This window comes from Abramis brama, assembly GCF_963993115.1.
Source record: "Abramis brama genome assembly, chromosome: 15".
NCBI lineage: Eukaryota > Metazoa > Chordata > Actinopteri > Cypriniformes > Leuciscidae > Abramis > Abramis brama.
Window position 1 is genome coordinate 19,686,527 of NC_139977.1, and position 24,047 is coordinate 19,710,573.

The 24,047-nt window shown below is 38.8% G+C and overlaps 1 protein-coding gene across 4 annotated transcripts in view; it reads left to right on the forward strand.

Annotated features, from left to right (window-relative positions):
* ncam1a (neural cell adhesion molecule 1a) overlaps positions 1–12,416 on the forward strand; it is a 245,292-nt gene extending 232,876 nt beyond the window's left edge. For 2 of the 4 annotated variants that reach the window (XM_084136094.1, XM_084136093.1), the window contains 4 exons: positions 3,545–3,743; positions 5,152–5,268; positions 6,174–6,656; positions 10,827–12,416. In XM_084136094.1, coding sequence (XP_083992220.1) covers positions 3,545–3,743; positions 5,152–5,268; positions 6,174–6,656; positions 10,827–10,950 — 923 coding nt within the window. In that variant the 3' untranslated portion in view covers positions 10,951–12,416. The remainder of the gene's footprint in view (positions 1–3,544; positions 3,744–5,151; positions 5,269–6,173; positions 6,657–10,826) is intronic. The other 2 variants (XM_084136096.1, XM_084136095.1) reach the window with 1 other exon arrangement.
* Positions 12,417–24,047: the final 11,631 nt, after the last annotated feature.

The following is a 24,047-nucleotide window of genomic DNA, read 5'->3' on the forward strand; positions in this document are numbered from 1 at the left end:
CCATAATTCATGATCTCCTTGATACATATAGATGTGTTTTAGGTCTTTTGGGTGTTTTATATGGTTCCATCAATGATTTAGGACATCTCATTAGAGACAATTCATACGAAGCTGCCTAGAACTCGATATAAGCCTAATGGCAAATTCACTCAGTTTGTTCATCTTAATTCATGGTATAATCTATGGCTGTATAGTATACTCATAAGAATACTTGAATAAAGTGCCAAATGAAGTGTTAGGCTAACAATACACTAAGTTAGCTCAATTTTATTAGCCCGAATATTATATAATCAAAGCTGTGTATGTATATATATACACTCACCTAAAGGATTATTAGGAACACCTGTTCAATTTCTCATTAATGCAATTATCTAATCAACCAATCACATGGCAGTTGCTTCAATGCATTTAGGGGTCCTGGTCAAGACAATCTCCTGAACTCCAAACTGAATGTCAGAATGGGAAAGAAAGGTGATTTAAGCAATTTTGAGCGTGGCATGGTTGTTGGTGCCAGACGGGCCGGTCTGAGTATTTCACAATCTGCTCAGTTACTGGGATTTTCACGCACAACCATTTCTAGGGTTTACAAAGAATGGTGTGAAAAGGGAAAAACATCCAGTATGCGGCAGTCCTGTGGGCGAAAATGCCTTGTTGATGCTAGAGGTCAGAGGAGAATGGGCCGACTGATTCAAGCTGATAGAAGAGCAACTTTGACTGAAATAACCACTCATTACAACCGAGGTATGCAGCAAAGCATTTGTGAAGTCACAACACGCACAACCTTGAGGCGGATGGGCTACAACAGCAGAAGACCCCACCGGGTACCACTCATCTCCACTACAAATAGGAAAAAGAGGCTACAATTTGCACAAACTCACCAAAATTGGACAGTTGAAGACTGGAAAAATGTTGCCTGGTCTGATGAGTCTCGATTTCTGTTGAGACATTCAGATGGTAGAGTCAGAATTTGGCGTAAACAGAATGAGAACATGGATCCATCATGCCTTGTTACCACTGTGCAGGCTGGTGGTGGTGATGGTGTAATGGTGTGGGGGATGTTTTCTTGGCACACTTTAGGCCCCTTAGTGCCAATTGGGTATCGTTTAAATGCCACGGCCTACCTGAGCATTGTTTCTGACCATGTCCATCCCTTTATGACCACCATGTACCCATCCTCTGATGGCTACTTCCAGCAGGATAATGCACCATGTCACAAAGCTCGAATCATTTCAAATTGGTTTCTTGAACATGACAATGAGTTCACTGTACTAAAATGGCCCCCACAGTCACCAGATCTCAACCCAATAGAGCATCTTTGGGATGTGGTGGAACGGGAGCTTCGTGCCCTGGATGTGCATCCCACAAATCTCCATCAACTGCAAGATGCTATCCTATCAATATGGGCCAACATTTCTAAAGAATGCTTTCAGCACCTTGTTGAATCAATGCCACGTAGAATTAATGCATTTCTGAAGGCGAAAAGGGGGTCAAACACAGTATTAGTATGGTGTTCCTAATAATCCTTTAGGTGAGTGTATATATTACTGCTTTTTTAACAGTAGATTTTTGCTTTTTACTTATCTCAGTTGTTTATATACACACATATATTTTATTTATTTGATTTGATTTTACTAATATAATCTGTCAAAAAGAAATGTTTACGTTTTGTAATGGCCTCATCGTCATCTTTATAATCGTCATCTTCACAACATCAAAGTTCTCTTCCCACATCTGAATCAAATATTTCAACACAGTATGATTTAATAGAGCATAGTGAAAGCATAGAAGAAGACTGAATCAATATGAATTGCCACAGGTATACCAATGTAGCATAAAGATCCATATAGTCGATATTTATTAAACCATTTTCATTGTGCGTTTTGTTTACTGATACAGACCATGTGTTCTAGTAGATCCTGTATTTATCTTGCATTTTCATGGTTTAGCTTGTCATTCCTGGTAAGTAGACTGTGTTTTCATGGTCTGAAAACACAGTTCTGCTTGTGTTTGTCAGTCTCATCTGATCCTTGTTCCTTTAACAAGGTGTTTTCTTTATTTTCATCAGTATGACTGTGTGTTTGTACATGTTTACGCAGGAGTTACCCCGTAAGTGAAGGCTCTGAATATTAAGATTATCTTCACCATTCCATGCCAGTGCAATTTCTCTGTTGAAATATGTGCATGAATATGAACAGAACAAGCATTGTAGTTAATGTTCCGAACAAGACTGCTGAAGTTCTGAACAAAGAGACTTAATCATTTCTCTGAATAAGCATGCTGGGTTCATTTCCATGTGAGTAATGAATGCCCTGCTTCAGAATAACACTGTATGTCATGTTATGTTGTATACTGTGTTTGGATAACACACGGAATGCATCCCGTTTTGACAGTCTGTCACAACCTAAACATCATGGGGGGAATTTACTAAGAATGAACTGATAGCGTTGTTTATTTGCACATGCTTGTTGTTTTAGTGATTCTGATTCTATGAAGTAATTATGCAAATCAGGTAATGGTGCAAACATGCCCACATAATCTGTGCTATTTGCATTGCTTAGTTCCTGATCTTACTAGGTTGTGAAGGGTGTATCAGACAACCCTGATCTGGCATTCTTTTCTGGAACTCTACAGCATGGTTTTACTACTGTGATCCAAGCACCTCTTTAAAATGTGAAATGGCCTGATTTACATGCATTTGGACATACGCCCGGTTATATGCTTTTCTGCATCGCTTGATTATTTGATTAATTACTGCTGCTTTGATTAATAGAAAATGTGCACAAACAAATAAAATTCTGTTTATCGCTCATGGAAAGCGTGACATTACCTTTTGTGAGGTTCAATCTAAAAGAGTTCCTAATTTGCATAGAAAGGAGGGCGTGTTTGCACTAAAAACAATGACTTGAAGGTGAGGTTCAACCAAAAATGAAAATTCTATCATCATTTAATCACCCTCATGTCATTGCAAACCTGTATGTGTTTATTTTTTCTGGAATAAATCAAAAATGTCTCATTTTTGTCCACATAATGAATGTCAATTAGGTCCAGTGACTTTCATTGTATGGAGATGGAACAGTTGAAACATTCCTCAAAATATTTTCTTTAATCTTCCTCAGAATAAAGAAAGTCATACATGTTTAGAAAGACATGAGGGTGAGTAAATGATGATGACAGAATATAAATTTTTTGGTGAATTATCCCTTTAATTTAAATACAAAGCAGCACATTTAGTACCTGGTGAACTGGATTACTGGTGGTTAGTGAAAAAAAAAAATGCAGGTTTTAAGATTGACAAATTAGTGAATTCGCCCTTATGTGGTCTCTATTGGTGTGTGCTGGTTTTATTCTTAACTGCCTTCAACAAACCAATCTCTACAACTCACTTTAAAGTAGTACAACCTATGTACAAAATAGATTGCATATAAATGTAATGGTTTTCTAGATTGCGTAGATCACTATGGCACTGTGGAAACTCACAATTTAAAGCCTGGCATGCAAATGACATCTTTTCGATTTGAATTTCTCCTCTTCCTCCTTCCCAAAGAAACCAGCTCAGGTTTGGGCACCGGGGCTATCGTGGGCATCCTCATCGTGGTCTTCATCCTGCTCCTCTTCGGTGTGGATGTCACATGCTACTTCCTCAACAAGTGCGGCCTCCTCATGTGCATCGCTGTCAACTTCTGCGGCAAGTCTGGGCCCTCTGCCAAGGGCAAGGATATCGAGGAGGGAAAAGCCGCTTTCACGTGAGCCTGTCTTTTCCTTCCCCTCTCGTGTGTGTGTTACCTTGTCCGATAACGCCATCCATAACCACTCTCCCATCTTTATCGCCCCCCATCAGCTCTACAGGAGGGCTTGAGGCAGGGCTGATTGTGACATATCTGACTCCATGAATGAGAATGATGTGAATATTGGCTCATGGCAGCAGTGTTAAGATAAGAGGAGAGGAGGAGAGGTGCATGCTGGTTAGGAATGAGAAGATGCCTCTGGTTGCCTCTATTTTATAGCCATTGAAAATTCTGTTTCAAGAGAACCTAGTCCACACTTTTATGTAATTTTATTGCAGTAAAGGGCTCACCCATATACTATTTATAACATATAACAGTGTAATCTAAGTATATTTATATTTTTATAAATGTATATAAAAACATGGTTCTAAAACCGCTGTTTATCATTATGTCCAAATAAAACAAATTTTCAATTTTCCATATAATATATTTTTTCTTTACCTGTCCTGCCAAAATTTTTACAAAAATGCTACATTTTAAATAAATATGATAATAGGTTAAGCACCATATGTATTTCGAAAAATTGTTCCTTACATTTCTTATTTTAACTCTTTCCCCACCACTGACAGAATTGTCCGTCATTTGTGAGAAAACTCTTCCCCGCTATTGACGGAATTTTCCGGCTTTCCGTGTTTTCACTGTTATACGGTAGGGGGCACTATTAGGCATCTTCTGAAAGAGTACAGAATCTCCAGATCAAAAGAAGAAACAAGCGATAGCATAGGTGGATGAATATGTAAAATAACGCAATCATCAACATAAAAAAAGCATATAAATCAAAACTGTCTAATGTTACCAAATTAATTGTTGACCCAGGACGAGCTATAGTACTCTGCAAGCTTTGGGGGTGTTGATGGACTCGATCTACTCCATCTATGTTTTTGATCGTCATTTTAAATCCGATTCAGATACAGATTTATAGTCTTTGACAAAAACATGTTGCTTTTTGATAAAACTCCTGTTATTTCAAGTGTTTTTAAAACAAAGAATGCAATGAGAATGACATATGCTTTGATATATTGCATGTTCAGATATTCATACAACAAAATATTCTGGGGTCCACAAAACTTTTGTGAAAATGATCAAAAATGCTGGTGCTGGCTTTCAATAAAAAAAAGAAATTAAAAAACGCTGGCAGGGAAAGAGTTAACTCTATGACAGCTATATATTAAAATAAATACACTTTGTCCAGAAAATAATGCCATGTGGTGTGAGACATACTGATTTTTTTTATAATTGTCAACCAATTTGAACTGATACTGCTAATTTTAACAAATCCTGTTCTGCTGTATGTTAACCAACAATGTTCAGTGCATGTTTGTGAGCCATAAACCCTCTGCTAATCCTGGTGTGTCATCTTTTACAGTAAGGACGAGTCTAAGGAACCCATTGTGGAGGTAAGGACCGAGGAAGAGCACACACCAAACCATGAAGGAGGAGGCCCCACTGAACCCAATGAGACCACCCCTCTGACGGACCCCGAGTGAGTCCCTAAAAACACACACTCAATCCATGTCCGATCTTTTCTTTAGGTTATTAACATCCCTTTCAATGGTCTCTCTGTGGTAGTTTAATACACACTAGGGCTGCACAATTAATTGCAACGAAACTGCACGCGATTTGGCAAAGGCTGCAATTATTTTATGCGCAGCTTGTCAGTGCACAGCGGCTGATCAGTAATAAATGCTGCTCCATCTGAACGCCAGAGGGCGCTCTCGTGCAGACACGCCAAATATGCCCCGCCGCAGAAGTAGATAACGCACATCATTCCAGGAGATCCCTATCTGCATCATACTATCACTGTAGCTGAATAAACAGAAGATTGAAATGCTTTGATTGATTAAACATGACTTATAAACACACGACTGCCTTATTCTGTGTAAGAAGCCACATCATCTCACTGAAGGATGCTCAACTGTCGTTATGAAGTGAGTTTGGAGTAAAAGCATGTTATTAAATGTTGTATTTTGTTGGACAAGAGGTTCATAAATGCTTCTCATGTTTGGAAAGATGTTTGACGCGTGTTGCTTTTTCAAATGCACGTTATAAGTGACTCAAACTCACAGTGCTTTCAGATGGAGCAGCGTTTACAGAGCCGCACATCAGTGACAAGCTGCGCGTACAAAATAATCGCTGCCTTTGCGATTTCAAAATTCAAAAGTGCGATTACATGGAAATTGCGATTAATCGTGCAGCCCTACTACACACCCCTCACTTTTTTACGATTACCTAACATGGTATGTTTTATTCTGATATGCATGTTGGACTTACTTGTGTATGTCTATTTTGCCTTGGCTTTCCGTCCCTCCCTCCTCTCCCCCACCTTTTTCTTTGTGTGGATCTCTTTTTCCCCCTTCTCTCCTCTCTCTCTTCCCGTTGTCCTCACAGGCACGCTGCTGACACCACAGCAACAGTAGTGGACTTGCTTCCCTCTGTAACCACTAACTCAGACCCCGGCACTGACAGTCCTGCTAGCGATAGCACCACCCTTACCTCGAGCACCGCACCTGCGGCCGACCCTAAAGCGGCCCCTAGACCTACTCCCCAATCCAGCACCCCCAAACCTAGCGTTACCTCTCCCACCTCCCCGCAAGCTGCTCCTGCAGCTGTGGCCCCTCTGGTGGACCTGAGCGAAACGCCCTCCAGTCAAACCTCAAAGTCCTTAGAACCCCAGCCGTCTGATTCAACCCCTGCAGATCTGGCCAAAGCTGATGGCCAGAGCCCGGCTGAGCTGGCCAATCCCCCCCAAAGTAAGGACTCTCAGGTACAGGGAGGAGCCCACCAGACCACAGATAGTGACCTTGCCAAGGATGCGCTGGTCAAGCCCTCCAGCGACTCCTCCAGCACACCGTCCGCACCCAACCAGGACGAGTATGGCCACCTCTAGATGTTTAGTTGTGTTTGTGTCCCTGTCCTTAACCATCTCCAACTTCCTCATCTGTTTTCTTCGTCACCCCCTCCCCTCCTCCTTGTATAACTCACTCAGTTTCTTCTCACTTCTTAATGTCTTATCAGAATTTCATCAGGTTCCTCTTGCGTCTTCAATCTTGCCGTATTCCCTTTGGTATTCAAATGAGAGACGACTTGGTACGCTGAGACAGCTTGCGCGGGTTTATTTGCACCTCAGTAAAAAAACAGTTAAGGGACGGCGCTTCAAAACACACCAGCATTATGAATGTGTAAAATCGTTCTTTTGGTTGTGTTTTTCAGAGCGAGCTAATTGATTCCTCCATTATCGCTGGCAGAGCCTCACAATGAGACACGCAATGGCAAATGGCACAATTCCACAGCTGATGATTTTAAATGATGGCTTTCAAAGCTGAAAAGGACAGTGAGAAATAAATTAGCAGTCTTAATGGTGCTATTGAAAAAATAGCGTCTTAGAGAAGGCTAATGTATGATCATTGTAATTACATTAACACAGCAGACGAGGTGCAGTGTCATTTGTGGCTCCGTCGGTGAAATGGCCAACTTCAAGTGGCCAGCTGATGTACAAATCTATTCAGAAAAGTTATTATTGGTAACTAACACTGAGGGGGAAAAAACAGCAGTGAAAAATATTTTCATTAAAGGTACACTATGGAGGTAAAATAACACTGTTATAAAACTACTGTACCTATTTTAAGAACGGAAGTTTGTAAAGAACAAAAAAAAAACTCTAAAACTACAATGTGATGTTAAATTATAGAGAAAATTACTATTACTTCATTATTAGATTTTAGATTCCCAGATGATCGGATTTAATAACAATCTCCAAATTGGTTTATTCTGCCCGAAAAAGTGTGTCTGATTTGTCGTGTAAACATCATTTACGGGTTCAGTTCACTTTTTGCATATGATATTTAAAAGTTTGGGGTGAGTAAGATCTTTCTATTCATCAAAAAAGTTTGGAAAAAAAATTGTATCACAGTTTCACAAAAATATGAAGAATATTAAAATGTTTCTTAAGCAGCAAATCAGCATATTCAAATGATTTCTGAAGGATCATGTGACACTAAAGACTGGAGTAATGATACTGAAAATTCAGCTTTGCCACCACACGAATATTATTATTATATAAAATATGAATATGAAATATATTAATATTTCACATTACTTTTTTTTTTTTTACTTTTTTTTTTATCAAATAAATGCAGCCTTTGTGAGCACAAGAGACTTCTTTCGAAAACGTCCTTACACACCCTAAACCTTTGATTTAGCAGTGTAAATATGCAATCGACTACACCACAATAATAAACCAGCATTCTTTTGTCACTGAGAACAATGTCTTTGTGAAACATTGTGAAGACAACCCAAATTAAATTAGAGTCTTGTTTTGTTGATCCAAATCTCAAACAGATCTCTTGAATATATTCCAAAGATTATCTGCCATGAACTTTGGCACATCCAACCTGGACTTGTTCTCCATCTAACACAACATCTGTGTGGATTTGGTGCATGAATCTGTGGGAATACTTAAAATTCACCACAAAATGTAACATTTGCATCATATCAGTCCCTCTAAATAGCAGTGATTTCATTCTTTCATTGGTGCATATTACAAAACTAAATGAACATTTCACATCTGACAGATTCAGTCCTGCTAGCTTTGTGGAAGTGCCAAATGGAGCCAGAAGTAGCGACGTCTCCAGACTCGCGCGAATCAGCCTCCTCAGAAGCAGAACGAGGAGCTAAACTCTCTCGCTCGGTTGCAAAGTACAGAAAAAATCGGCTGTTAAACAGTCAGCCAAGACTTCCAGCAGGGAATTAACGGGAGCATGGCGTTTGTTAAATATTTACCAGAGGCTGTTTTCCCCACTTCCATTTGTGCTCTGTAGTTTGCACGTTCTATGAATGGCCCAGCCGCCCCAGTCAGCACGTCAGGCTTGTTCTCTCTCTCTTTCAGCTTGGCTCTCTTGTCTAATTTGAGCCGGAACACTAGGGAAGCTGCCTCTCATTGGCTGCCACCTGGGCTTATTGGCTCCATCTCTAGATATTCAACTACCTGAGCTCTTCCCTGGTTTTCACAGAACCTGCAGAATATCAATGGAACTCTCAAGATGTTGAGTTTCCCCCCTTTCAAGAATGAGAGTTTGCTCTTTTTAAAGATGTTTCGCAGTGGATGCAAACTGACAAATGACAGATCGCGCTTGTCCCGTTCTTCTTAGGTTTGCTTGAAACGTCAGCTCACTCAGAAAGAATGATGATGCTTTGTGTCTGCCACAGTCGTTCGGCGGGACCCTTCACACTTGGCCGCTCTTCATAAGAGCACAGAATATGATCAGATAGCTTTATTGTGATGAGCGTAATGACACACGGCCGGGTGGACAAACGGCGCAGACCTCGGACACGGTCAAAGCAAGCCTGCTCTTGTGTCGTACCACCAAGATCGTGTAGATTGTAACGCGAGACAGCCTCACTCCACTACGCACATTCTCTTTTTCACAAAGCCTCTCTGTGACTTTGCCGTATCCGAGAGAGCTCGACGACGCCGCCGTTGGTCCCACGCCACTGCGTGAAAGGAGCTGCCGGCTGTCCGGGCATGTTTGACGAATATAATGAACAGTCATTCACAGCTGATATCAGCCCTACAGCAGGGCAGGTGTATTAAAAATAGGACTGAAGGGAACGTGTTAGAAATGCGACAGGGACTGTCCCTCACGATTCCCTGCCAGCAAAGCTCATCTTTAATTTTCATGGTTCATTATGCATTTATGAATGATTTGGCACACCAGTACAGTCAATTCCATTACAGGAATTATCAGCCCTCGGAAAGAATCAGCCTACTGCGAAATAATTTAAGTAAACTTCTTTTTTTTTCAAGACCCAGTATGTGCTCTGTCAGCTCCCTTGAGAACAAATGTCTATGTGCCTGTAAAATATTCAGTAATAGGCTGTTTGCGGCTGATGATTTTCATTTATTTATGATTTATTATTTATTATAATGCGTTTTGCTCCAGCCCGGCCCCAAGAGACAAGTGCTCTGTGTATCAACAAACTATTACACAGGCAATAAGCGCAGAGGGAGAGGTTAACATTTATTTCATTTATGAGAATTGTCTCTGCAGCTGAGTCTATGCAGCAGATGGGGCAGCTCTGTCCTGCTGTTACTGTCCCAGCCAGCTTCATCTTACTCAATATTATGAATCATACCTGCATGCACTGTTCCTCTGTCTTCATACATGCTCATGAATAATATTTGATGTTAGCGTAAGATAACCAAGCAGATCCCGTGAGCTGGGAAATCGATTGGCCACACTGAAGTCTTTTCCCTCAAATCTTAAAGGGACAGTTCACCCCAAAATGAACATTTGTTATCATTTATTCACCCTCATGAATGTATGACTTTGTTTTCATCAAAGAAGGCGTTTAATCATGTACTTATTGCTCTTTTCTATACAGTTACATTGATTGGAGAATGCAGCTTTCAAGCTTAAAAACAGAAGCATCATAAAAGTGATCCATATGACTCATGCATTATATACACACTACTGTTCAAAAGCTTGGTGTGAGTAGGGATATTTTTATTTTTTGAATGAAATTCATACTTTCATTCAACAAGGTTGCATCTAATCAGCATATAAGAATGAATTCTGAAGGATCATGTGACCGACTGGAGTAATGACGCTAAAAAATCCGCTCTGCCCTCTTAGAATTGAGTATATTCAAATAGAAAAGATTTATAAACTGTATTTTTGTTCAAATCAATGCAGCTTTGGAGAGCATAAGAGACTTCTTTCAAAAACATCAGAACAGTTTCATTCATTGAACTGATTCATCAGCAAGATTTGACTCATACCTTCACAAATCAAGACATTGCTTCTTTCATTATAGTGTATAGAAGGCCTAGGATATTTTTTTAAAATCCATCTTTTGTGTTCCACTGAAGAAAGAAAGAAACTCATTCAGGTTTGGAAGAACATGAGGGTGAATGAATCATGACAGAACATTCATTTTTGGCCGAGCCGATCCTTGGAAATAGTGTAACGAGAGGAAGCAGCCGAACGGAGAACTGAAAGACACTGCTGATGAACTTCTCTTTTCTGTTTCCCCCCCCCCCAGTGGAAAAATCGTTGCAGATGACAAAAGCAAAGCGCCGGAGACAGAGGTAAAGAAAACTCCGGCGGAGGTGAAGACAGTCCCCAACGAAGCCCCTCAGACGAACGGCAACGAGAGCAAAGCGTGATCCGGACTGGGCGAGCGCACGACAGTCGCAGACAGACAGAACCACACCACCACCACCACCACCACCACCACCACCACGTCTCAAAAGACAAGGGTTTCTTTCTTCAGTGTCTTCTTTGAGTTCACAGAACAAAACACGTCTGTAGATGTATAGAGCGCCTAAAGAGTTTGCGCACATGCCTTTTATTTTTTACTTTTCCTTTGTTATTAGTTTTGAAACGTGTCTTTCATAAACGCAAGAAGGAGAGATTCTTCAGCTCTAGTCTCAGTCTCCTCGACCTCAGTGTCTTTCAAAGATGTTCAGTATGAGAAGTTAATCACAGTGAGGAACCATAGATTTTGCCTTCACACTATCAAACCACAGTGCTGTTTCAGTTATGTTTCGTCTTATTATTACATGCAGTATTGCCATCGTTATTGTCTGCCACATAATAATATTTTTTTGGGAACAGGTTTGAATTTTTACTTGTGGTTAAGTAATGTACAAAAGCAACCGCTATTTTATTTTATTTTATTTTTCACATTGTTTTTTTGTTTTGTTTTTTGAGTTGGCGATAGATTTTTAGCATGCTTGCTTTGCAGAATTATTTTTCCATATGCCTTTTTGTTTGTTTGTTTCATTCCAGCTCTGAGTGTTTACAGCATTTTACTCTGATATCCCGCATTAACACGCCGTTTGCTTCTCTAGCAAAGCCGGCACAAAAGATTACACAGTGTAGAGGTCTGAACTAGCGGTTAGGGTTTTACAAATCGCCATAATCTTTCCTTATGCGTTCTTTCATATTACAACGCATCCCATTTCCCCTGAACCTTAGTGTTTCTTCCATTTACTTCAGGTCTTTAAAGCAAGATTTGAGAGTCTAAGAGGACTCCCGCAGTGATCCTCGCTTAAAAATGTCAAGCAAAGTCCTTTAAAAAAACATTAGGAACAATCCGGAGCTCTTAGATATGGATCGAACGGCTCCTTTAGAGAATTCAGTACAAGCATTGCTGCTGTGTTAAATACAGATACAGCTGTTGCACTCATGGCCTAACTAAAACACCAGGCGCACTGCAGTGCGTAACACTCACGGGACGTCCCGTAAGATGTCTGCCTGTTGCTCCTCTGGCATTTACCCACATAATAGATAAATGTTGCATTAAAATGATCCGTGCCCCTTAGATACTGATAAAAAATTTAAATGTTTGGATTTTTATTTTATTTTTGTCATGTCTTAAATAGTCAAATTCTTGTTTTTATTTTTTATTTAAGCCATAGTACTCCGGTGTGGATCGTAGCATAAAGATATTCAGCCTGACTTTTTTTTTGTACAGTGTTTCTCATTCTTTAGGCTGCAAGCTTGTGCACTGTGAATGCGTGAAAATCCTAGTGTGAATACAGTGTGTTCTTTGTAATAGATTAAAAAAAAAACGTTTCCATAGGTTGTGAAAGCCGTAGCTGTTAGTTCAAACGATGTTCATCATGATAAGAATAAAAAAAAAGATGTAAAAAAACAACAACAAAAACCACAGTGGCAGCAAAAGTGAAATACGGACACAAAAGGAGTTGGTGCCTTCAATATAAACATCCTCTCGTATGCAGGCCTGCGGTCTCTGTGACAACATACCCCGACGCTGTCAGATGGTCCAGATCTGTAAACTGTGAAAATAATAGTTTTTTTTTTTTTTGCTCAAATGTGTCGTCACTTGGTCTTCTGGGTCTGAGGGTGTAAATGGATTGTGGTTATCTTAAAACTCTTTGAGTTCTCAAATTCTCAACAACTTGCCTCTATCTAACTGATGCAAAACAAGACGTATATATATATATATATATATATATATATATGTGTGTGTGTGTATATATGTATGTGTGTATATATATATATTTATATATATATATACATATACATTTATAAATATAAATATATTCACATAGAAAACTGTCTCGATGCGTTTTGTCTCATAGGCGCCCGAGGGTTTGCCTGCTCACCTGCCATTTAATTCCAAAATCACTTGTTCATCCCATTCGGTGAAATGCCTATTTTTAAACCTGAAATAAGCATGCAATGTATTCTGAACTGGATGTCATTGGTGTTAAGGTTACCGATTGAATTGCTAACTAACTGAAAATGTCAGAGCATTATTTGTTGTACATTTTTCTGAATGTCAGTGAACTCGTCATTCGTACGTTCACTGTTGTCACTTTTGCTTTTACATGAAGTGCTTTCACGCCGTTGGGCGGTAACACGTTTTTAATAACTTTCATTATTAAGTCGTTGAACATCATGTAACAAATCCGTAAGTTCATGAACAGATATATAAACAATCGTTTCATGACATTTCAAACTCTTTGAATGTACGTTTGTGTTCTGTTAAGCATTTGTAATGTAATTATTAATAATGAAAGTTGTTCGAACGTGTTTCCAGCAGGATTCCAGTTTAATAAGCATCTGAGAGGCTTGTAGAAACTGTACCAGGAGGCATACTCTTTCTTGTGATCTCTCAAAAAAAAAAAGCTTTTGATTCATACTGCCATTTAACATGGGACCAATTTTACTTGTACGTTTACAAGCCGCAATCATGCCACTTTAAAGACAAAAGTCTGTTCAAACGATTGTTTCCGAAAGCAAATTACACCTGTTTCTCTCATCATCTCGCTCTCATCTCAGACCTTTATAAGACATCCATCCCTCCATACCCTACGAGAGGCCCTTCTCACAGCTGTAGGCCTATAAAGATTTTTACAAATCAAATGTCACTTCCACCTCTCCCCCCCCCCACCCCCACTGCCACTGCTGTAAATACTAACCGACAACAATATCTGACTTCATTCTGTCAAAAAATTCTTGTGTTCAATAAAATGAGAAAAATATTTGTCTGTTTCTACTGTTTTATTTCACATGCACTTCTGTTCTGGGCTGGATAATGGCCATTGAAACTTCAGGACATAATGAGACTATTGTCACTGTTTTCATAAGCGTGTTTCATAAATGCATGTTAATAGTTTCCTAACTTGGTAGAAGTGTTAGCATTGATACTAATATAGTATTTATTCATATTTTGCAGTAGCTTTCTTTTTATATATATATATATATATTTCAGCTTTTAATGTTATAGTTTTAGTAATCTTATATGTGCTTTTGTCATTTTGTATATATTTCTTTTTAGCTTTATTTTTTATTTCTGTTTTAGTAATGTCAGTACTTTAGTTGCCAAATTCAAGTTTTTCATCAAAAATTTGCCTTTTATTTTATTTCAGTTAATGAATGTTTTTTTTAATAGTTTTAACAACACTTTATATAAATTTGTTGACTGTTTTGATAAACAGAAGAGTAATAAGATGATTTTAAAAATGGTTTAATATGTATCTGTTGTGCTGTTTAGAATTTGGCTGAAAATCCTAAAATAGGCTGTTTTATTGTGACTACTTATCCCCTATTGTGTGACCTTGGGGCACGTTGTCACAAAGGTCAACGTGTTTAGACTGATAATGGCAGTCAGAAGAGAGAAATATGTCAATTTGATCACAACCGCTGTTGTAATTTGATGCAAAGGTAGGCTAATATAATACAAAGTAGCCTATAGTGTTATAAATGTACATGCATTTGAAAACGAGTCATCACAGTCTGTGAAAGGGTTCATTATTATTATTTGTTTCCAAGATTTTAAGGTAGACTACGTGATATGATGTAGCCTACAGAAAAATATTCACGGGAGTAAAAAGTGTGACAGGCCAGCCCATTATTCTCCTTTACATAATGACCCCCTTGGCCTTTGAAAATACCGTGAAATATTAGTCTTTTAATATTCTGGTGTACCAGAAAAATAAGCTATAAGTTATGAATATTTTAAATGCTGTTTATGATTCTTTTCTCAGAGTAAAATAATAAGGCAGGCACGTGCGCCTCATCGCCACCAGAGAGCGCACAAGACCACGTTACTTTGACTTTCAACACATTTAAAGAAGCAATTGATCTGAATTCTTGATCTTGAAGCCTTAGTACCCGTGAATAAACTGCAGTAAAAGTAGTTCATGATTTGCAATTTGCGTCTGGAAAGCCAAATTTCTCAGTCAATGTACAATCAGTGGTGTATTGTGTGGTTCTCTGATAATCTGGTAATTTAAAAAAAAAGAAGAAGAAAATTAGGAAATACATTGTGAAATCGCTGTTAATCTCCGTCAAGAGTCCACATTTGTACTGGGCTGAGTGTATACGATGTAATCCTGCATTGAGCATTTGCACTTGCACTTTGTAGTCCACTGGGTGGCACTAAAGCATCGTGCTAAATCATGTGTCGCAGAGTGCCTTTGACTCAAAACAGGCCCGTTTTATTAAAAACATAAAAGCAGTGTTTTGACACATATTTTGTGTATGTTTATTACCATATTCGAACAACAGGTCCGTTTCACCTCGGATCCAGTGAAAATGTGACAGCAAAATAGGAACTGGATGTAACATCACTTTCCTCTGTGGTTAGTCCAGAAATCTGCTTCTAATTCAGAATGGCTTTGATTAGTTGCCTGTTTATGTAACATAAACAAAGTTAAAGGCTAGAGTCCAAGATCCAAAAGAGTTAGGTAGGCTACAAACTTTTATCAAATATCATGCTGTTCTTAACTATGGAACATCATCCTATGTCCTTAGCATTAACATTCACTGCTTGGTTTCTCATTACAGTACTTTGTTGTTGTTTTTGCAGCTAGATTTAGCACATGCATCATCACAGTGCTCACAAATGGAGCTCCTCTGTGACTCAGGAGTTTCTGAGGTCCTGAAGGCCTGGTCATCATGCTGGGAGGTATTCCAGAAAGCAGATTATGTGACACGCCCGTATATTTAAGGGTAAGCAAGCAGATAACCTAGGCTTTTGGTCTAAAAAAAAACCTCTGAAGTAACTGTAAGTAGCCATAGCAACTTATTCTCTGAACATAACCTGCTCTGGATCAGGTTCTGTTCCAGGATTAATTTACTTCAGAGCTATCAGCGCATGCGTGACCTACATGGGGACTCCGGCAGGCATACTGTACCCCCCTGGAGAAGATGTTGAGAATAGTGTAGGTTTGATCAACGCCTCAAATGAGTTGTGACAAATTTATCCTCTTACTTTTCAGTGATTTGAAATATTACAAAAAAAAGTCATTTTGTTTTATTATACATACATTTTATTAAATAACATGATACGGTTTGACTCTGTAGTGTTCATTGTAACACATTTTAGTTTATCTGGATTTGGATTTAAAAAAAACAATAATGTTTTGAAATGTTCCTGGGAGATTATTGGAATAAAATAATCCATTTTGAAAATTAGAATTAGTAACAACCATTGCTTGCTTATGAATAAAATAAAACAAATAGAAAGTAATTTTGTCAGTCTGAGAGTCAAAACACTCACCGGCAACTTTATTAGGTAAACCTGTTCAGTTGCTCGTTAACACAAATATCTAACCAGCCAATCACATGGCAGCAACTCGATCTGCTGAAGTTCAAACTGAGCATCAGAATGGGGGAAAAGGGTGACTTTGAATGTGGCGTGGTTGTTGGTGCCAGATGGGCTGGTCTGAGTGTTTCAGAAATGCCTTGTTGATGCCAGAGGTTCAACAAGTTGAACCTTGAAGCAGCAGAAGAACACACCGGGTGCCTCTCCTGTCAGCTAAGAAAATTGACTCACAGACTCACCAAAATTGAACAAGAAAAACGTTGCCTGGTCTAATGCATCTTGATTTCTGCTGCAAAATTCAGATGGTAGGATCAGAATTTTGTGTAAAAAAACATGAAAGCATGGATCCATCCTGCCTTGTTTCAACGGTTCAGGCTGGTGGTGTAACGGTGTGGGGGATATTTTCTTGGCAGCGTTTAAATGCCACAGCATACCTGAGTTGATCATCTTCTGATGAATACTTCCAGGATAACGCATCATATCACAAAGCTCAAATCATCTCAAACTGGTTTCTTGAACATGACAATGGGCCCTATTTTAACGGTCTGAAACGCAAGTATCAAGCGCGAAACGCAAGTGACTTTGTGGGCGGGTCTTGCTATTATACAGGCGGGATAAATGACTCTTGCGCCCGACGCAAATCTAAAATGGGTTGGTCTGAAGTAGCTTCATTATTCATAGGTGTGGTTTGGGCGTAACGTGAAATAAACCAATCAGAGCGACATCTCACATTCCCTTTAAGAGCAGGCACGCTTGTTCTATAGCGGATTCCTATTATAACGGCAGATTTGCCAGGCGCGCGCCAGCAGCGGTTCACAGCCGAGGAGACCGACGTTCTCGTCAGGGCCGTAAAACACAGAGAAGTGACGTTGGGGATGGAGAAACCCACCCAAATTAACTTCGGTTAAACAGGCGTATGCTAATTTGGGTAAATGTGTAAGCTAGATGTATGCTTTTATAATAAACTATCTATCTATCTATCTATCTATCTATTGTAATAATGTATGATTTGCAAAAATGAAACTGCTGCTTCTGTGTAGATGAGAGAATCAAAGTGTATGCGCGTTGTGCACACGCTACATTGATTATGGCCAAGCATGCGCCCTTAAAATAGCATATGAATAACATGCGCAATGCGCCACTGACTTTAAACTAGTTTTTTTCAGTCAGTGGCGGAATTGTTTTCTGAAACTGTAAAATAGCATCAGGGAACGTTTGCGCCGGAACACGCCTCCTCTTTGCGCTGAACCGCCCCGGGGAGCGCAAGTGTATTTCTTAGTTAACCGACGTGCGTCTGTGGAGGGAAAAGTCTGCTGTGCGCGGGTGCAAAATAAGAATGATACATGCGTCGGTGTACAAAGTCAATTGCGCTGGGTGCAAGATAGGGCTCAATGAGTTCACTATATAAGGCCTCCACAGTCACCAGATCTCAATCCAATAGAGCAACATTGACATGTGGTGGAACGGGAGATTCGCATCATGGATGTGCAGCCGACAAATCTTCAGTAACTTCTTGATGCGATCATGTCAATATGGGGTCACCGTGATTTTGCCAAGTAAGACATGTTCCTGGATCAACATATTTTGCTGATCCTGGATTAACATTCCTGCCCCAAAATTTAGTCCTAACCCTATCCCTACCCCTAAACCTAACCCTACCCAAACTTTTCCCTAAAATCTGAGGGAAATGACAGGTGAATAACACTGATGTTGAAGCACCTCACCCTGGTTTTAAGCCTAAACTTGACATAAACTGTAAACTTGTTCCTCAGATCTGATTGGTTGATTGGAAAGTTGTTCCAGGATCAACAAAGATGTTGATCCAGGAACATGTGGTACTTGGTGAAATCACGTTCACCGTCAAGATGGACCAAAATGTTTTCAGCACCTTGTTGAAACCATGAATAATTCAGGCAGTTTTGAAGGCCAAAGCGGCTCCAAACCTGCTATTAGCAAGGTGTCCCTAATAATGTGGCCAGTGAGTGTATTTTGAGAATGACCCATATCTAATTTCTGAGTTGGATTATTATTCACCTCTTAAAAAGCTCAAAGCCAGGTTAATTCCATTAACTTATGTAAATGATCAGGTTCCACTGAATGCTGTATTATAGAAACAGACTCAACGGGGGAGCAGAGACCCCCGTCGATCGGTTCTGATCTGCGTACCTGGAACCTGTGTAAGTTGTCATTATCTAAAGTGCCATTGAGTATTTGGGTATTTGCAATGAGTTTCTAAATCTGAGACCCGTGCATATCCAGTGTTACAGAGGAGGCAGATGAAACTTTCTTAGACATTACAGATTATCCGTGTAAGAGTTCAGCTTTATTTGATTAGTATTCACACTTTGTAAATCAAAGTCGGTAAGAGTACGCTGGTTGTAGAAACCTCCCGTTCTGGAAGAACTTGCTTGACGTTGTTTAAAGGAGCAATATGAGGCAGGCTTGTGTTACAGCAGCTCTTCTGGTCCTGGCTCACCTATTTACTGAAATCTTTGCAGCAACAACCAAATTTGAAGAAATAGATTTCAATTAGGAGTAAAGATTCTTCTGACTTTGACACAAATTAAATATCCAATTGTCGTGTATATTTTGCATATGATATTACATTGCCCTAACATTGATAAAAAAAAAAAAAAAAGTCGGCACACCAAAGCTCCAAAATATGCAAAAAAAGTAATAGTGGACTCACCCACGGGTTATGCTCCGAGCACACAGGCTCGAGACGTAACCCGTGTGTGAGTCCAATATTAAATCTTTTGCATATTTTGGAGCTTTGGTGTGCCGAATTTTTTCTGTTTTTTATTATTTATTTTGTCGAGCACCCAACCCTAAGCATATTTTTGCCGGTGATGTGCATGCGTGCTTTGGTTTTATTTTTTATCTAACATTGGTTAACAAATTGATTTGACAAATTATAAATGATTTAACAAAGATTTACTAATGATCGCACAAAAAAAACTATAAATGTGCTTTCCTGCATGCCAGCTGAAACCCCTGAGCTGCTCATAAATCAATGTACCAGCTTGTTGCTTTTTGCCATCCTATACATAAACATGTACAGTACACACATTTCAACATTTATCCATCATATAAACAACTCAATCTCTGCTTTCCACAATACTTGTGCTACCGTCGTTGCTAAATCAAGCACATGGATCTTAGTTTATTTATGGTTTAAGGATTTCTATTTCATCCTTGAAAGCAGCTCCTCTATTCTAATCTGTAATAGTCTCAAATTAAGTCTGTTACTATCATTTTTATTCTGAGTTCTGTTCAGTATGTCTTTGGTTATCAGATATAGTGTATTTTATTATTTAAAAATTTGTTATTGTTATTTTAGTATTATATCATCTTCAGTTTATTACTTTATTTTGAATATTTCACCATGGCTTTCCTGTTAGTCACATGCCTTATTGGGAAATAAACTCTTAAATCTAGCACTGCTCCTCCTCCTCCTTCTACCTGGCCCATACAAGTTCTTCTTGTTCTCACAGAAGAATGCTGTTGTCCCATCAGATTAAGCATGAGCCGCAGTCGTGGCCAGTCCCGTCCCTCTCTGGCAGTCGGCAGACAAGATTATGTAATGCTGGTCCCTTAAATGGTTTGGCAATTGCCAAACACATGACATATGGTCTATCAAAAGGCTGATTTTAATATTTCCTGTTTAGATGCGCTCACTCTAAACTTCTCAAGATGTTGATGCAATGAAAAAAAAGTGGCTTTCGAACATTTATTTTGGTTGAATCCGCTGCCATATGGTTTAACGTGGCTTTCTTCTGGACCGGGGCCATTCGCGAAAACATTGGCATCACTTTTATCTCACTCTCTCTCTCTCTTTCTTCTTCAATAACAGCCAACACATACCAGCAGATTAGAGGCCCCTATAGTCCTCCCAACCCCCGGTACTTAACAATGGTGTTAGCTGGAGCCATACAGCTGGTCCGGCCCTGGGTGGATCTCGCACACAGCCTCAATCTGAGCAACATGCTTCCTGTTACTGGAATTATACTGTAAACACTTGCTGTTTATGGCTGGAAAGGATAAATCTGACGTTTGATCAAATCAACACTTGAACGGTTACCACTCATTTACATAACACGGTAAAAAATTAGAGGGTCCTTGTTTAAACGGATTAGACAGGATTGAATAACACTTTTAAATGACATTTTAGTCGGACCTGTGTGTTGGAAGTAACTTGGAGAGTTCTCTGTTTGGTTTTGACTGCTTGCCCAGGCCCACGCTGTGAAAGCCAATGTGCATTCCAGCTGAGAACATTCTGCTTCGTATCCTCCTCCTTCTTAAATCATTCTCCTGTCATAGCGTTCGGAATTATTTGCTTCTATTTTTCATTCCAGTTCATCCACGTCAATGGACCTCAAAGTTATCCTCGCTGCTCTAGCCCTCAGAGGGATCTGAGAACGGCCGTCACCTTTTAACCCGAAGGACTGAAGAAGATCTAGATGGAAAATTCACGTCGATCTCTTGTAATTCAGAGTTTTAAAGTCCAGTTTGACAAATCAGCTATTATAAATCAGCGTGGTATATATGCCGTCAATCATTACAGCTTGCAATTCATTGACAGCGATGCAGAAGTCGTAACTCAAACAGAAACGAGAGACAGTCCAGTATACTTTGATATATAGCATCTCCATTAAATGGTGTGTTCAACATCTGTTAGAAGACCAGCTGGTACCCAGGAGAAATAGCAAGCAGGGGTTTCTTTTAAATTAGCCTCTGTTCTCTGTACATGAGCCCAGCTGGATTTGTTGGCCCCTTTTATCTCTCTCCAGGTGTAACTTTAAAATGAAAATTTAAAATTTTAAATTTTAAAAAAAAAAAATTCAAAAAAAAAGTGTTTTATTGTTATAATTATTATTTGCATCAAATTTACTATTTAAAAGTTCTGGGGAAGAGTATTTGGGGAACACCAGATAACATACTGTAAGTGTTAACTGTTCACCATAACTAGCAATATCACAGAGCAAGTAAAGTCCTTTCTCACGATTATGGCCGACAGTAGTCACAGCTTTGCTGCACGATTCAGACCAACAGCATGCAGTCATATATACAACATATAACAGTTCACTAAGCAATATGTTAATATTCAAAAACTTAATATGGTAACACTTTAGTTTAGGGTCCATTTCTCACTATTAACTTGTTGCTTATTAGCATGTATATTACTAGGATTTTATTGCTTATAAAGCACATATTAATGCCTTATTCTGCATGAACTTATTCTACATCCCTTAATCCTACTCAATATCTAAACTTAAAGGTAGGGTATGGGATTTGCAAAAAAAATTTTGAAAATACACAACTCAAATGGTCCTACCTTCTTTCCTCCAATGCTGGCCCTGACTCACCCATTCGAATGGGGGAAGGGGATGGGGGGTATGATACGACTGTTTGATTGACGAACTTACTGTCCAATGATTCTAGGTGGTCTTGGAAATGATTGGCTGGAGTTTTTCGAGTCCTGCCCGTTCCACAAATGATTAAATTGCTTAATTTTCATTTCAGTGCTTCTAACTCAGTGGCTGTAAGTGGGTTAGGAATAGGATTTCAAGTGATTTTGAAAAAAATGGACAAAAAAAAGAATCACATACCCCACCTTTAACAAATGTCTTACTAACTACTAATAAGCAATTAGGAGTTTATTGAGGCAAAAGTCGTAGTTAAGAGTTAGTTATTTTAATAGTGAAAATTGTGTGTGACCCACAATATTGCCAGTTAGCCTACTTTTTCTGTTGTTGCTACGCCAAAGAAAATAGTTTTAAATGAATTACTGTTGAGCGTCTCTGAGCAACACACAGTGGTGCTGTTTCGTTCCTGAACGAATCACGAAATCGGTTGAACGAATTATTCAAATGATCCACTTTTAAGGACCGTCACTTCTTTGGTCTGTTTATGAAAGCGAAAACACAGGATTTAGCAAGTAACTAAGTAACACATTTACTTTTAAATTTACAGCAAAATATCTGAGTTACTTTTTTAAATATGTAACACAAGTTACTTTGTTTTTCCATTTATTTACTGGCATCTCTTCAGTCCCCAAAACATTTTCTCGTCTTACTTACTCGTCTCACAAAAACAGATTCAGTATTCCTCAAAATGAATAAAAACAGTAAAATGCACACTCAGAATATTATAAAAACCTGCAATAATTAAATATGTTAACCTGTCCCCCTGTGGTGAAAATCAAGCTTTTAATGTTGTTTATGTGTTTTTAATATGTTTTAAGACAAACCATGCGGAGTATTTTCTCCTTAAAACGTTTTTCCTCCTTTTCTCCTTAAAACATTTCTCAAAAATGCGGTTTGAAATCGCAGGTGTTTCTGACGTCACAAACTACCTTGTAACCAATCACGTCAACGTGTGATCATCAACGAGTGGATCTCTGAGCTGATGTGAGTGAGTGGAGGCGGGGCTAATTTGCATATTCACAGAACCTCATATAATTGAATGAATCAGTTGAGTGAATGAATCAAATGACTCATTTATAAGAACAATCATTTATTTAGTTCCTTAATGAATCAGTGTGTTTTTAAAAGAGTGAATGAACTTATTAGGACAGTAACTTGTTTCGCTTCAGAAGGAATCAGTGTTTTTGAACAAATCTTTCTATCAAAATCTTTAAAATTACCGTAAAAAATTTTTTTTATGGAATTTTGCTTTGTTTATTATAAATGATTTATCTGTACAAATCATTAGTTTTTTAATTCATGTGCCCTTGTAATCTTTAATCTCTGATGATGTGTTTTTTAATGTAATTTCTCTGATGATGTGTTTACTGGCGTGAGGGCGGGACAACCTGTCACTCACATGACATCACAACAATTGCAAACCACAATGATCCGATTCATTCCTAATGGACAAAATCAAGTCCCGCACCCTACATTTTTCCTGTTCGAGAAGCCGTTACAGTCTGATATAAGTCACAAGGAGAGAAAAGACTATCGCAACTTACATTTCATGCCAAGTCTAATCAAAATAACTTCCCCTCTTGCAACAACATCTCTTCTTCTCTCTGATGATGTGTTTACTGACAACCTGTCACTCACATGAGATCGCAGTCCACTTAGTGTTATATTGATGTAACCTGCATAAAGAGTCACTGAAAAATCCCCACCACTCATAAATATACTGTCTTTCTGGAACAGGAAGATCCAAACTGTTTTTGTTTTTTTAAGTGATCCAAACAGTAGAAAGTCCCAACACCGCTGGACTACATCAGTGCTCTTGGAACGCCACTCAGCCAATCAAATTCGAGTACTGGAACTAGCTGTTGCATAATAAGATTTTTATTTTTTAGCTGAGCAGATAATGATTTTCTTTGCAGACCTGCAGTGTAAATTAAAGTGAATGCTAATAATGTTAATTCTAAATTATGTTCAAATGCTCCCATGGGCTGCAGCAGAGTTACTGTACAATGAGAAATGTTTATAGTGCATCCATTTGCATTATTGATGGAAATGAGGCTCATTTGAATATCACTGGACACAGACCCAGCCTAGTAAATCTACAAGACTTCGCTGACTAATATGTTTAATTAGAGGTGATATATTACAGCTTATTAATTATTTACAGAAACAGCAATCATGTCTGCAGTCATAGGGACAAAGAAAATGAGGATCCGTAGAATAAAGAAGGTGAGGTAATGAAGGTGCCAAAATAAAA